We start from the raw sequence: 16,659 nt of genomic DNA on the forward strand, positions 1-16,659 counted from the left end.
AAATCAGCTCTATGAAAACCTTCAAACGGCATACTACATAGGTTTATTTTGGTATAAAATAATTCAGTTAACCTTGTCAATAAATAATTCTAGCAAAAAATATAGCCCGATAAATCCATGTCCAATGCCAATTACGAAATGAAAACTGAAATTTCGGGGAATCAAGTTTTATGTATTTCAAAATCATATTCGTTTGAATGCATTAATCATATGTAAGTTCGATATATTTTTGATTATCCGTTTTTCATATTGGAGTGGTTACTTTTTAGCGAACCTTTTAATATTTTATAACTTGCAATATAAATTCAAACAAAACAACAACAAATGTTTGAAATATTTACTACCTACCTCCTCGCATTTTTGTGAGAATTCGTTCTTATAGTCAGATAATAAATGGCCTATAATATAATATCGTCATGTACATAAGCTACATTACTGTAAAGTTTAATCAAAATCCTTTTATAAAAATGCAATTAAAATACTTTTTTTTTATAAATCCAAACCCAAGTCTTTCCAATCCATCGTTACATACGTAGTATTATTGCTTTATGATAGTGTAGTTACTTCACTTCAAGTTCAACAATTAGAATGTTTATAAAACAGACAGCTTTCAACAATCCCAACCAACAAAATGAACCACCGAAACATGAATTAAAAATGAATTCGGATGTTTTTTGTTTACATAATTTCGCATTCAGTTCCGTACACTAACTTAGCATACTATGCTAAAGAGGCATAAAATACACCCTGATTTATTATTGAAATATATTATTTAGCTTTTATATTTTCAGGAGTCATTTATAATAACTCAGTTTTTCTGTGTAATACCTATATACATAGCGGCTTACTTTTCATAACTATGTGTATTATAGTCTGCGCCACGTAACTTTGCAATTCTAAAGTCAGCCATTTCAAAAGTATCACATATACGTAAAGTGTTTTCACGATATTTGCTATTGTGAAATCAATAGTAGCCAACTTCACTTCTCAATAATATCTATACGAGTAAATGGCTAACTTCAGATTTGCAAAGTTACGTGGCGCGAAGTGTACCTATTGTATCGTTAAAAGTTTTATTTACAAAGCTTGTTTACTTTCTAAAGGATGAGTAACAGTGCAAGTTACAAGGTGACTTTCAAGAATGCGTATTTCGAATGCAGCAGCAATGCCCTTGAACTCTGAACATGTGAATCGATATCATGAACCTCAGTAGAGGTTATAAAGCAAAAACAATTTGTAGATTACGCTTTGCAAACAATCTTTTAGGAATATTTTATGTTTTTAATTTTAAATCTTTTAATATAATTTTATTTATTTAATATCTTCAATGCAGTCACAACCTTTATGCATAAAGAAAATTGATACCAACTTATGTAGAACAAAAAAAGCACGAAAGTTCTCTTCTAACGACAGAATCGCATGTACAATATGTCCATGGATAAAGTTGATTCGTTTCCCATGAACAATACATTTCGATGTGATTATGGCCCTGGCATTTCACTGATAAATAACCACAGAACCTATTAACATACTGTTACTTAAATAAGTGGTGTAGGTTACAGTGCTACGTTGCTATTCGGGTGAATAACGTAAATCAACGTTACGGCCACCATATTCAGAGCCGCCTAACTAATCCGAAGCACGCAAGCGATATTTTACCAACCGTTCCTTCTTCATACATAATACATTTCCACGTAAGATTATGCTTGAAACTAAACATACCTTATTTACCATACGAAGCTTCGTTTTATGTTTGTCTGGCTCTAAAATGTTCCTGTTATTCTGACATTATTGATCGGTTTTTGATAGTCATGCGCTAGGACACTTTGTTACAAAGTACGGGCGCCCGGTTTACCCAACCAACCATTAATATTATTTACAAAAGGGAAGTAACAACTGAATGACCCCGAAAACAAAAGATAACCAGCGGTATTTGTTATTAAAACGTAGTAAAATAAACGCCAATCAACAGTCAGAGAAACAAAAGAAAATTATGTGAATTTCTTTACATATTACATGAAACATCGCTACTTTACGCTCTGGGTATCCGCAAGCAGATGTCAATCTCATATTATACCTTACCCCCTTGAAATACAGCCGTTTTTTCGATAATCTAGAAATAACAAAGAGTACAAATTCTTACTGTTTGCCAAAAGATATTCCCGGGAGTCGCATACATACATTACACATAATATGTATTTATAATACGTTCACCATAAGCCGCAAAATGCCCCGGGGATAAATATCAATGGTTTCGTGATTTTGTGGGAATATTAGAAGCGTAACAAAGAACCGGTGTCTATGTACACATACATTGTAGAATCGTGTATTCACTTGCATGAAGGATACGTTACGCTTTCAAGTTGAATCGATTTTACTTGTAACTGCTACGTAGAGGTCGAATTGCACTGACTGGCTCCGAGTTTTCTCTCGGCGCGTAACAAGAAAGGCGTCAGTATCGAACATGCTTTAAGTACGTAAGCTTTGTGTTGATCTTTAGAAAAAAATATAAAGATTTTTAAGTGAGCAGTAAAAGTATTATGCAATTGTTCTTTACGGCTACTGTTTGTCTATACTGAAGTTATTCATATGCTTTTTACTTAAACAAGTATTAGTAACCTTAGCAATACAGTTCCACAGCCGATTTCGGGTCTATATTTTACCGGTGAAAAGTTTTTCCACTAAAACCCAACCTACAGAAACTTCAAAAGTTTCCTTTTCATCAACATTTATCCTTTTTTCCTCCACAGGTTCTGACGCCGAGCCAGTGTGGAAGCTCCAAGACCCCGGGTTCGACCAGGGCTACGGATCAGAGCGGTCACCAGAAGACGACTACGTGCCTCCCATAGCTCCGGCTGTATCGCTGGAGGCCTATGAGGCGGAACTGAGAGCTATCTACCCCTTCATCAATGATGGTAAGATTTACTAACTTTATGTTATTATTATTATTCCTGAATAAGACGGCTAAGTGTACTTTAGAGTAAAGTCAATTGGAATTTGCCAATTACTGTCTAAAATCGTATATTAATCGTGCATTTTCCTACAAGATGAAATGTGCTCGTAAAATAAAGGAATCATGATAATTTTAACGTACACATATGCAAAGCAGCAGTCCGTAAATCAATATCTATGAAATAATAAACATCCGTGAATTAGTAAGCTTAATAAACATTTCATTTCATTAGCTCTGATTTATTCAAAATATTATCAAAATTAATTACAATACATTGAGTGATTTAAATAATTACGTTAAAGCACGTTTGATCAACCGTATTGAATGACCCAAATTGAAGTATAGGTGAGCACCGCGCGTTAATCAGTTACCCATTAATTAAGCCACGTTTGTATCAGTTGATGTCCAATCCCGAACGCAATAACACCCATTAAACTGTCAAAGGAAGCATAATTTTTAATCTAGGTGAGGCTTTACGTATGGAGGCACATTTGCAAGGCTTTTGTCCCCAGGATTAATATAAGTTGGCCGGAGTAAGAACCTTAGCAACACCATTCAAAACAACTTGAATGTTTGCCTTTGACACACGCGAGAGGTCGTTGCTATTTGAGCACGCACATTGTGCTGCTCGGATACGGAAAATACCACTTTAAATTGCTTGTGGACATGTAAATCATTGGAAGTGTATGAAAGAACAAAAATTGCAGTAACAGGAATTAAAAGTAGAACAATAAGTGTGAATACCCTGTCTTAATTATACTGTCAATCAAACTAAAATAAATAAACAAATATACTTTCTGAATATTCAATCATTCTTTATTTGTTTGGCTTGAAAATGCTTCTGTATTTTGACGTGCAATTATTCATCATTTTGATTCATCTTTGTTTTTATCTCCATCTCTGCTGTTTCCTAGTCATCCAATATAACCCTTGTCACATCTTACGACCCACTTGGGAAAAGATGAAGATGGAACTTATCTTTAATCAGATTCAGAAGCGCTTTAAAAACGTACTTTCTTTGAAGACTGTTTATATTTTATGCGAACTTAGATTATGAAGTTGTGAGTTTGATGCCCGAGTCAAGTACCTAAGGGGCTGATTTGATTTTCATTGTGCAACAATTTGTGAATACTAAAATATAGGATTTGAAATAAAACTATCCATAGAATTTTGGTAAAAAATAATAGTAGGACCTACAGAAAAAAGCAGAATCGGCAGGAATTTTTCATAACATATTTCTACATTTGAATACGAATTGATTCGCGTCCGCCATATTATATTTATGACATATTCACTGTCAATGCTGTACATGACAGATTCGATGTGTCGTTTGTCAAACAAAACAAATCCAATCTCGGAACGGTAATAAATTAATATGAATATGTTATGAGCAATATGGTTTGTGTTCGCATGGTCTAGGTTTTTCTTTTACCAAAGTAATCAAGTTTGTTTTTATGTTAGTTAAAGACATTCTTATGTACTAATATTTCTCTTGTAATCATTCCCCTTTTTTGACTCCTTTAGATAATTCTATAAAATCTAAAATGTCACTAATTTCCATATACGGAAAGTTCCAAAATATTACTCCGGCTTTTAATATGAAATCGATCACTAACTTCGAACTAGCACACAAGACAAGCCATCGCTAAATACTTTACCAACAGCTGCTAAGAACTTTAGAATCTAACTTAAAGATCTAGTGCAATTCATATGGGTAACATAAGTGCTTCCCCAGACGCGCGTTCTGTTCTACTTCAGTGGCTCACGTTCATACAAGCTCTGCGGTTTCATCTGCTCTCTGGCAGAATACGGCTTTATCTACATCAATATACGTATTACGAAGAGCAATATGTTGTTCGGTTTCTAGTTCAGTATGTTCGCCATAGTTTCCCATTTCCCTTGCCTCTTAGAACTCGTGGGATAATGATCGATTGATACATGCCTATTAATTTCTATTCTCGGAATAGTTGGTATATAATTTTACCCTAACATTGAAACTTATTCCCAGGGGGGAGAAAGTTGGTTTCCTATACACGCACATTCTGTGAATTGTGATAAGTTACTTCAAGGTCACTTTTTCAATATACAGATAGTTGCTTATTGAAAATGTTTTGAGTTCTTTGCAAGTGCAAGCTCTGTTTAAAATGCGAACTAGCCTAAGTAATACTGCCTAATTGTGTATATTTATAAATCTAGAAGATTGTTAATCGGAAACAAATACGCAACAAAACATAAAAATTCCACTTTATAAATAGCAATATATAAATAACGAGAACTCCGACAACAATCTCGGTATCAATTCCAAAGAACGCAAATTCGAATTGAAACAACCAACATTGTTATAACTTTATCGCACTTTTGAGGATGCCTTTCGAAAACCAAAACAACTTGTAATACCATACCAAGAAACAGCGAACGAAATAAGAAGAAAAACTAATTCAATATTGGTAAACTTTTTGGAAAATTTAATTTCGTCCGAAATCTCGCCTTTGTCCCTTATCAGGGCCGAATCCTTCCAAATTTGTGCCCGGATAAGTTCGGAAACAACTTGTGAGTAATTGGCTTCGTGTTGTGTACGGAACTGTCCTGATATTTACAACTTTTCAATGAGACCTTACGAAGATTCGAATGATGGGTAAAGGATTAATTCAGAAAAATGTGTTTGTATGAAGATTAATGGAGTATTAAAATAAAGATTACTTCGAAGACCCATAAAAAACATACTTAATTGTAACCAGTAACTTTTCCCTGCAAAGGTAACGTGAGTGTAACAATTAATTTGTGGTAATGAATCAACAACTTTGTTTTGCGACTAACAAAAACTAATCTAAAACTAAATAATGGATTGGTAGTTTTACACGTGGCAACGGTATACCAACAAAGGTATCAATTTAGCGTATACATAAAATCTAATTTTCACGTCATATTTCTCATATTTCCCTTCAAGGAAAAATTGAAATTATCTTCAGTTTTTGCCTCAGTATATATTTTCGACAACGCCCACATGCATACGAGTAGGAACATGTAGAATTGTTAATATTTTCCGATACATTTATAGAGCGGAATAACAAGCTAACTAATTATACAGTTAAAACTAACCAATGCATTACACACACAAATTCCCCGCGGCCATTGACGTTTTAAAACAACCGTCAATTTCGGCGGCCATTTGTAATTTCACCTATCAATAATGAGATGGCATAACGCCGATGTTAATTGCAAACGACAATTATTCAGTTAATGACACGAACATATTGACTGGTGTAAATCGTTAATTGTATTGTCATGTAACACTGTTAAATGACTGTGTTTTGCCTTTTAGTAATGGTTGATTGATTCGGTAGTATGTGTAACCGAACTACTGATGTAACTGGGTAGCTTGTACGTAGGTCTTAGAGTTGTTAAGTAATATGAGGTAAATAAGCCCATATCGATAGCTATAAATTGATGCACAAAGGGTTAATTTTATTTTTTTCATTTTTCGGTATATTTAAAAGTAGGTATGCAAGTACTTAGAAGTAAATTACAGTAAATGTGAAAGACCATCTACCTCTAGAATGCGCTTCGAAAGTCTTTTTATGTCTTTTGTTAGAAGAAGCCCGAAAAGAACTTTATGAAGTTAGGGTGAGCTGACAGTTAAAATTATTTTAATAAAGAAAAACCCTTGAGAAAAATACAGTTAAGAAATTTTCTGAATATACAAAAAGTTCGCGCCCATTATTGCTATCTATACCTATGCTAATCCTGAAAAATACAGGGTGAATTTTGCCACGGTTTTGAACACCGCTTAGGGATTTTTCGAGGCCGAACTGGTGTATTAATTCCACGCCTGCAAAGCCACTGGAACCATCCCGTGCCGAAAGCAGAATTTAATTTTATACACTTTGAGTTTTTTATCCTCTACGTTAGCTGTTAGACATTTTGAGCACTCTTAAGTGAAATGATATAGCTAGCTGCTCTTTGCTAAATTGCAACAAAGCCCACTTATTAGCTTCGACACGATTGTCAAAGGATTTACTCAGCATTGGCAAAGACAGACACAACTAGCACTCGATAAAAACAAAGAAATTGACTGCTCCGCAGCGTCAGTAATTCAATTTCCCTGGAGAATATTGGCAATATCAACAAAATGGAATAACATCGAAATGTCCGATGTTGTATTAAGAGGATATTGCTTGAAAACGTGGCTCGAATCCATTAGTAAGGGTGGGTTTTTAATTAACTTGATCCTCTCGATGCGTTTAAACGATCGATACTCGTTTATAATTAGAGTCGATTAGCAACGTAACATGACTACGCCGCTTAGGCTCAGGTTTAAACTACATAAGTACTTGTATTTCAAACTACAGGGTATTAATTGTAGAAGTCTAATGATTATTGCTATTGAATTACTGAAACCTTATCTAACTGCTCTGTGGCCGAGAACCGACCTTATAATGTTACAACAGCTACCTACAAAGGTCACGCTTTATACACCAGAAGTAAATTGAAAGCATCTTTGACATTACATATTTAAAACAACAGCCAGAATACCCGAGATAGGAAACGCTCTCAAACATTTTCCGTTGCGAAAACAATTTGCCGTATCAGGAGTTCCCATTACCCGGTTTTATTGTAACACGGTCCCACCTTCGTGTAAACAGGGTGTTATCTCATTTACGTGTTCAATTTGTATGCACGGTATAGAGCTCCCCTGGCCGCCAGTCGCTCGTATCATTTGCAGCGTCGCCGCCGAATAGAAAAATGCCGCGGCGAAGTTCAGCCTCCACGAAATCGAATGTAATTGAATTGTTCGCTTAGTTTCAATAGGGCCCACTATCTGCGTCGGTCAGCACTCCACTCAATAGCCACTTGTTCGTGACGCAAGTCCTATTTGCATAGACTTACTCGTAATTCTACCTCTCTTTGTTCATGGAGGTTATTTTCAAATTTTCTTTCCACCGTGTTCGTGCCTCGAGCACAAACTGCAGGAACAGGATTCTCATTTCTTTTTATTTGTTGAGCGTTGTTGGGATTTTGTCTTTTTGCGTCGTAGGCGACTAGTTCGCTTACACTTTCTTGATTAAACATCGAATGGTTGTAAGTTGTAATTAATGGCGTCAACTAGAGAACACTGATTTAGCGCCTTCGTTTTGTAACCTCTAGCGAGTCTTTTGTAGAAGAATCTAACTTGTACCACTAGCGCGTACATACTTTAGATGAAGCAGTAAAAGTACTAGGTATATCAATTTGATGTCTTCTATTTTATGAGTCATATCTTCGTGACTTGTTCGCACTGGTTTGATGGTTATGTAAAGGTGGAATGCTGTTAGACAACCATTAAAAGTTTTATAGTCTGAATTTCATGGCACTAACTTCGACCTTACATGTATGTTTGAAAATGTGTCAATTTTATATTCTTTGTATATATTATTATATAAGTAGGTACTACATTCTAGGAACCGCAAAATTTTCTCAAATTCAAAATATGAATTTTCTTCAACAAATGCGAAATTCTTATATGAAATCCAGCAAGTACCACTTCTTTGCATTAGTATTATAAGACTTTCCTTTACATTTCGCTGTAACCTGAAAAAGGATATCCTTCAGTGGTTCCGTATATTTGTCACCCCGGAGCCATTTTACTACGTACTTGAATACTTTATTCACCAACTTTAGTACCTACACTACCTTTTACGCATTTCTCTTCGGTTTGTTTAACGAAAAAACCTCTCCCGAAAGGTCAAAGTCCCGTGACATTTCAAATACTTTCTAATAAAATACTCATTGTATAACAAACGTGACATTAACGTAAAATGAATGTTGCTGAAACAAAATACAATTCGATACGGAAAAAATAGCAATATTTGCTCCAAATCATTTGAGAGATTATATTATTTCTGGGGAAATATGACTCCGTAGTAAAACTCCCATCCGCTTTCAAGTTAAAGCAATTATCAAAAAACATTCTCATTGTTTCATTAAGGTTTTAGCAGCTCCGATAGACAATTAAACTGCCATATTATGAACAAAATAAGTTCATTATGAGTTTGGCTGATATAAAGGGATCAAACCCTCGTCACAGTACGAACGGCACGGTACGGTAGGTACTCTGAAATTCGCTCACATTCCCGATATAAATTTTATCCAATTCACACAGGGATGTGCTATAAAGTTTGGCCGATAACGATTTCACTTCAGAGCCAGCCGTTAAAGTATAATTACCGTGTGTAGAAGATAGTTTATGACTCTCGATTTAATACATTTGTCGCCATTATTCCGTGACATACTGGCGCGTTTTAATCTTAGTTTGTGATGTATTAGGGGCATTTTATTTTATATGACCAGCAAGTTTTTTGATGTGAAAGCGATCGTTGTTAATACCTACCATATACAATCGAGTAAATTGTTAAGTAACAATTGATGAAGTCGCCTTTGTTTATTCCTATGAGTATCTTAAATGTGCCAAATTTGTTTTCCAAGAACTCTTTATTAACATGGCGAGTTATTTTTTCTATTTTAGTGGACAATAAGTTCGTACTCTCTTGTTGAACCGAGCAGCAACATAAATAAAATCCTCAAGACAATCAAGCATCAAATGAAGTAAATCCAAGAACAACCCTACTTAATAGCACATACGAGGACAACATTTCCTGCGACTTAGCTATTCGGGCCATTCCATTACTTACGAACACTATTTCCTTCCAATTTCCATTTGCCCCGCTTCCAGCAATACGCGCGGTCGACATGCAACTGCCACAGTTTTTCATTGGCAAATCAATATAAAAACGAGCACTTTGTTATCTTACATTCCGTGTTTTTCCTTCGTTGGCTCCATTCCGACGGTACGGTACCAAATTACTTACATTGTAAGTTCTTACACGGTTTTGCATTGTTGTTTCAGTAAGCGGGCCATATTGTAATAGAAGTAAATAATGTTCATATGTTATTTGTATGAGAATTACTTATGGACTGTCACTGGGACTGTAAATAAATATCGACTATGATAATAACTAGATTCTGAAGAAATTGGAATATTGTCAATAGTATTTACGGTTCTATATTTTATGATTCAATTCATGAGAAACAATTAATTTAAGACGCAAACATGGCGAAAAATATTGTTAAATGCTATTGTTATACTCTTGTTTCCAGGTTAATATTTAAAGTAAGTACCTACTGTATCTTTCAACTATTATAGACAAAATATTCCATTTGATTTCAAATAAGGAGTGTTATAGCAAATAAAAATTGAGTTTTTTATGAAACAAACATACAGTGAATAATGTAGGTACGTAATCGCGATCGCATCATCGACTTTGATGTTTCCTTCCTCCCATTCACACAGATAACTTGGCAAGAGACATCGCAACTCAACTGTTATATACCTACGTCAAATTCCTTTGTTCAGCAATCAATAACGCCGTATTGTCGGTTCTAATATAATCTTTCATCACCACGGAAGAAAATTACCTTTATTTTAATAAAACTTTATTAAAAACCTCATCTAGAATATAATTCGCGAGAGGAAACTTAATATTTTTATATTAAATTTTTACCTTAGGCTGCTATGTATTTTTAGATAGTAAGTACAGCATTATCTGTTAGACAGAAGATTGTAATAAAGCGGGCAGCGGAAACAGCGAGGTAAAATGCAAATAAGTGTAGAAAGAAATTCAACCATTTTCAGTACATTGTAGCATGTTTAAAATGAGGCAGATTTTTGCTGCCGTCTATTATTAACACTTGCATTTGATGCTCCTTTTACTAATAAGCTAGGTACTTTTTATGTAAATCCTTTCAAAGTTCACTGTAACAAAGCTATATTTGAAGTTTAAACGAAAAGCTCATTGTGTCAGGATGCAGAAATAATCTCAAAAAGCATTCAACGCACGATGTTTGAAATTTCAATTTTAATAAGTGCTACGTTTATAGTGTTATTATAATACTCAAACAAAGTGGATGACGCTCCAGGCACAATCCAATTCCAAAAACAGTAGGTACCCACTTCTAAACCACTGTACAACTTCTGCGGTCCTAAACACACAACTTAAAAAAGCTGCATGCAATCATAAAATTAACCAAGCATTGTGAGCAAACGTGAACACAGTGGGTACGTACCTACCGACCCCACAACAATGGCATTTCCTCAACAGGTCAAACCTATTTGCTTACCGCTCCAGAGCATATTGAAATTTTAATTGGATTTCCATAGAAAAGTAAAACAAGGCCTTGTGACGTGCGTTAGCTGGTACAAGATTGAAAGAATAATAGTGTCAGCTAGGTCTATGCCACTTTCTGCTTACAAACAGTGACGCAAGACCTCGGGGGAAATGAACACGCTTTGTGCTCTTATTCGTTTTCTTCGCATGATGGTTTAGTAGGAATTTCCAACTGCTTTCAACGTGATTTTACTGAAACAACGTTAAACTTTAAGAATACAGAAAAGAAAAATGTACATGACATACATCGAATTAAGAATCAGAAACACCTTCGGGCAAAATATGTTAAATTCATGAAATAATATCAGCAAATAAAGTAAATATTCGGCACAGAATATAATAATTCCGTATGCCATATTTTTACATGCATTTTCAAGTCTGATGCCTTAACGTCAACTCGAAGCTTTCATACATCAGGTCTATTAAAGCAAGGAGGCTCGAATACTTGCTCATTATGCCAGCTAGAAGCAAAATTAAATAGGATACTCCCGCCACTTCATAAACTTTAATTATCCCGAGCTTGTACACAGGTAGGTATACTGTAGATGGTAATCAAGGTACCATCGTGCTCAAACTACGGCTACTTATGTTATTAATTCAAGGAGACGGTGTAAGGCAATCTCCTCTGATGTCAATCTAGACAGTTTACGTGTTATGTCAGTATGATGACTCGTTACAGGGTTTGGTGAGCTGAAATCTGACTGAATCCATCTGAGTATACTATCTACTAATACTTAAGTAGACTCGCCACCGGTTTCTGAAAATTTATAGCTGGTGTCTAATCTCTCTTCAATATCAATTGAGTTACATTGCCAATCGATATTTTGTAGGTACATTGAAAGTTATTCTGCATCATATCGTATCCCAGGTTGGTCGGTCGCCTCTCCAAGTGTGACATAATAAAAAAACATGTGCGTTCAATCGAACTGAACTAAATTGAAATTGTTGATTGAAAAGGTTCGCAGCACGTTGGTATAAAAGCGAAATTCAGTCAGACATGAATATTTATGTGCACTCGCTGGCTGTTTTAGATGAACTTGATCTAATAGGTTTTGTGGCAGGGAAGTGTATCGAGAGAATATTATTTCGTATTCGTTTATATTTGAGTTAATTTGAATGAGTATTCTAGAATGATAGATAATTATTTTGTTTCTCGAAATAACACAGTTTAAGCACCTCCGCTATTAGCCGGTTCAACACTGAAATAAAAGTTTATCTTTTTACACAACACCTAAAGCTCCGAATGACTACACAATCTTTCTTATTCTTTTACTTTTACAACATGAAATGGATAAAACCATCAAAAATCCTTAGCCAATAAAAGTCCGCAATTGGCTCAGGAATTCTCTTGAAGCGAAGTAATCTAATGAAAATCCTTCCACGCCTACATTTCGTACACGTTACCCCAGCTTTAAGCGCCTGACGCCACTCCATTTTATTCATGGGCAGCAATGACGTCACGTCTGAATTCCACGCGTCACTCGTGCCAGAGTTATTAGGCCATCTCGGCGTGCGAAATGTCCTGCGCTTAAAACTTACTGACATCGCCGTGGTCGCTAGATTAACGTGCGTTAGGAATAGGGAACGATTGCTCACGTTTTATCATCGAGCTTTATTGGTTTAGTGCTAAATTCTTGTGGTTTACTCTGGTGCAATTCAAATGTGTCATATTCATATTTCAATTTAGTTGTGCAAGTTTAATTCAACTGCACTATTGAATTTATATGGCCGACTTATAACTCACCTATTTTCTTCGTTCTGCATAAACCAACTTAATTTCCCACTGAATTTCTGGAATCCAAACGAAGTTCTGTCGTACTAATTACTTAGTCACATTACTCTACAAAGAGCTAGAACAGTTCCGATTCAACCGCGGCGCGGCGCGGTAAACGTTTTGCATTCCGAATACCCACTTCCAGGCGTGTTTTATTGTCTCAACGTGATAGAAAGGGAAAACGAATCGGATACTGCGGCTCCGGACTTGAAAGCACGTAGCGTAACAGATAAACCTTTGTTTGAAAATGCTTTTGTAAAGCTACCGCAAAGATCACTTAGGACAATCTAATTAAAACTATAAATTCAAAAGTGATTGTTACATTGTACTTACATTAGAAAGCAGTCACGCGTAGCTTTAATATCTTATCATATTTCCATTTCAAATCTGTTTTGAATAAAAGATCGGCCATTAAACGAGTTATTTCGTTTTTATGGAGCCCTGGTAGGTGTGGCGTGCATCGCGAGGGTCACCGCGGCCGGTGATCCAGAACACGCAATAGGTGAACGAGCAATCGCTATGTGAACCATGTAATATTTCTTTACAAAGCTAACTCCGGTACCAGGAAAACATATCCGTAAAGCAGTTATCCACATTCGTTCCAAAGAACATTTCCCTACAATTACTTATTGGAAGAATTTTCTCGTATTTATTAAGCTACCGCTGCAAGTATCGAATGAAATGAATGCCTATTTGGAACACGTACAAGATATCAAATAAGCCGTGTTGTATACGGAGGCTGCAAGCTCTCATTTTCATCGGAAGCTTTGAGAATGAATTCAAGAAGTTACACTCTAGGTAAATTCTGACCGCCCCCGCTTTCTGTACAACTTACGGGCTATAAAATGCAAAATAAACACTTCGATTTTCTACTTACCTGGTACAGTTCCGTAGTCGTCGTCTACGTCTCGTCGTATATCTAATTTAAGATAATGTAAAAACATAGTTTAGACAATACGCTAATGGTAAAAGAGGAGAAATATTCAAATAGAGCGATTTCATTACTTTTTACGACTTTGTTTTCTAACAGTTATGGCTTATACGGTAATTATATATACCAATATTTACTTGATGTTGTTACAATTCTGGAATTCACTTAATAACATCATTCAACGCAAACTAAACTCGAGAAGGTATTTTCATTATAATATAAATTGTGTCTAACAGTCACAAACAAGAAACAACGATAACATTCAGTTACCTAAATGTTGGAAGGTACTCAGTATTAACTTGAATACGTAGGTACACTTACAATCAACTTTTAACTTAATACAATAAAGAATCTAAAGTAACGAAGCAACCTGAAGTTTGATTTGAACATTATCTACAAAGATTCATTATTTTCTATAATATGTAAAAGTCAGCATGATACCACGAAAACAGTTGCAAAGAGGGTTGAAGAAATACAGTTCGTCAATTCTTCTCTCGAGCCAAAAAAAAGTAACATACCAGGGCAACAGCATCGCAAATGTAAATACAACAATGTGCCAAATAACTAGTCGTTTATTTATCTGTTCGCAACATTTGTAGCGGGCAAGTAATAAACCGCCGGGTCCGAGTCGTGACTCGTGCGTGTCCCAATATCACCATTGTCTGGTCAGACCCGGATCTGCTCAGATTATTGCAGATTATTGTTGCAAAGCGACGTTCCGACATAGGATGACAAGCGATAATTAAGACCGCCTATATAAGCTTGTGAAGCTTAGAAATCTGTTCTATTAGCGCTCTTTTGGAGGAAAATTTTATAGGTTGATTGTTAAAAAGCTGGATAATATTTTTATTTAATACGATTCTCACATGGGGTCGTCTCAATCTGTGTCGAACTCTCTGAAATAGAACTCAATGAGCAGATTTCTCGACGCTACATTTTTAAAGAGTAATTGATTAAAGTAACTATTTAACTTGTTACCCAAAAATCAACTATGTAACAAAAGCAAATACTTCCTCAAAACGCCCACAGAGTCGTCTGAACTCATTTACTTCACAATAAACAAGAGCCCAAAACTTTACGAATGTTCCAAAAATGAACTCTCGGTACAACCAGGCTCCCCATTGTTTTCAACTAGACGAGAATTATGTCAAAACAACTTTGTTCTTGTAGATATTACATCATTAGTGTTTCAACTAAGTTTTCAAAGTACATAACTTTCGTTAATGTTATTTATGTAGGTAAACATAGTACCTACCCTCGGGTCCTGATAAAGTGCGCGGCTGCCCACAAAATACAAGTTAATGTATTTGTAAAAGAGAACTACCCTAATCAGCTTTACGTTTCACTTAACTTTAGCGTAAACGGTAATGGCTGAAAATTTAATATAATTTAATAAGTTTATTTATGAACTTCGGGGCTAGGTTAATTATATTCGCTCAATCGTACAACTCTAAACTTAGGTGTTGGGTTTTAATACAAAAAAATATATACTGATAAATATTAATCTTTTGCTAGAAAACTTCTATCATCCTGATTATGCGGCGGGTCCAGCGGACTGCAATTCTTGGAAATTGCCTGTTTGTGTTTATCTTTATCCATGCATGAATGTTTCTATGTGACATGCAATTACACTGCAACTGTCCAAGTCGGTAGTTGCAAGTCTATCATTTACCTGAACAAATAACATGGCCTGGACACAACCCTGAAATTATTTTAATTAGTCAAGCTTATATTGGCAAATAAACTAATTTCTTCCTGTGTTTTTCAAGTACCATTATTGAGAAATATTAACTTTTCTCAGAAATCTATATTTAGATTTTCCGTCAATATTTTCAGATTTTTCATTAGGCCTGTTGAAACACTCTCCTTTATCCAGCTGTTAATAAAAACGAAATAAATAAAATGTCCTCTAAACAAACTTCATTAAGTATGTCCTCAAGTTTTAATAAAAATGTCGAAAGCTTCCGCTGTCTGTCTGTCAATGAGCTTTGAAGTGTTTCACTTTACCCCAGCATAAAGTTTCAGTCCCGCAAATATTACCAACAGCTATTTATAATTACGGAGCTATGTGCTTTTTAATTTATTTCAGTCATTTTGTAAAAAAAAAGTACAGCCGTTCTGTGGGTAAAATATACGAGTATTTCCCAGGAAAAATGTGGCTGCATTTGCTGCTCAATTTTATTAAATTCCAGGTAATTTACTTACATTGCTGTTATTATTGTAATATTCTCTACATACAAATGTAATACTATAATAATCTTCCATACTATTACTGCAAACTAAGGCAGTTATTCTAAGCTATTACCGTATAATATCACAGGCTTCGCCTTCACTGCGCTGCAGGTAAATCACTGAATAATAATTATTCAAATGCATCTAAGCTGTAAGTATAATTAACTAAGAAGAGCTTAGAATTTCCAAGACGGAGAGCCAAATACGTGCCATATACTCCTCTGAAGTGCGTCAGTCGAAAATACACCATAAAGTTAAGATACCTAGGTTGAAATTAGAATGAAGATTTTCAGGTAACAATGTTAATCAAGTGGTACGTAGAACCAAGTATGGATTAAATAGTTAAGTAATTAGTTGGTAAACAAGCACGTGCTTAAATTAACGACCAAATTATTATTGTAATACGGAAATCATGGTTAGTGTTGCTTGTCTATTGTATTACCAATTTTGATCTAATTGATTCTGACTAAGCATATACCTTTATCTTTGTTTACTTCGGTCAATTGCTTGATAAGCTAGATTGTAGTAGTTATAAAAGATACCATGCAAATAACATAACTTCATTATG

The 16,659-nt window shown here is 35.2% G+C and overlaps 1 protein-coding gene across 3 annotated transcripts in view; it reads left to right on the top strand.

The window, feature by feature from the left end:
- The window catches only part of LOC110378159 (uncharacterized), a 72,847-nt gene that overhangs the window by 41,601 nt on the left and 14,587 nt on the right, over nt 1–16,659 (top strand). For all 3 annotated transcript variants that reach the window (XM_021337297.3, XM_021337298.3, XM_021337299.3), the window contains exon 3: nt 2,751–2,915. In XM_021337297.3, the coding sequence (XP_021192972.3) occupies nt 2,751–2,915 (165 nt within the window). The remainder of the gene's footprint in view (nt 1–2,750; nt 2,916–16,659) is intronic.

This window comes from Helicoverpa armigera, chromosome 13, assembly GCF_030705265.1.
Source record: "Helicoverpa armigera isolate CAAS_96S chromosome 13, ASM3070526v1, whole genome shotgun sequence".
NCBI lineage: Eukaryota > Metazoa > Arthropoda > Insecta > Lepidoptera > Noctuidae > Helicoverpa > Helicoverpa armigera.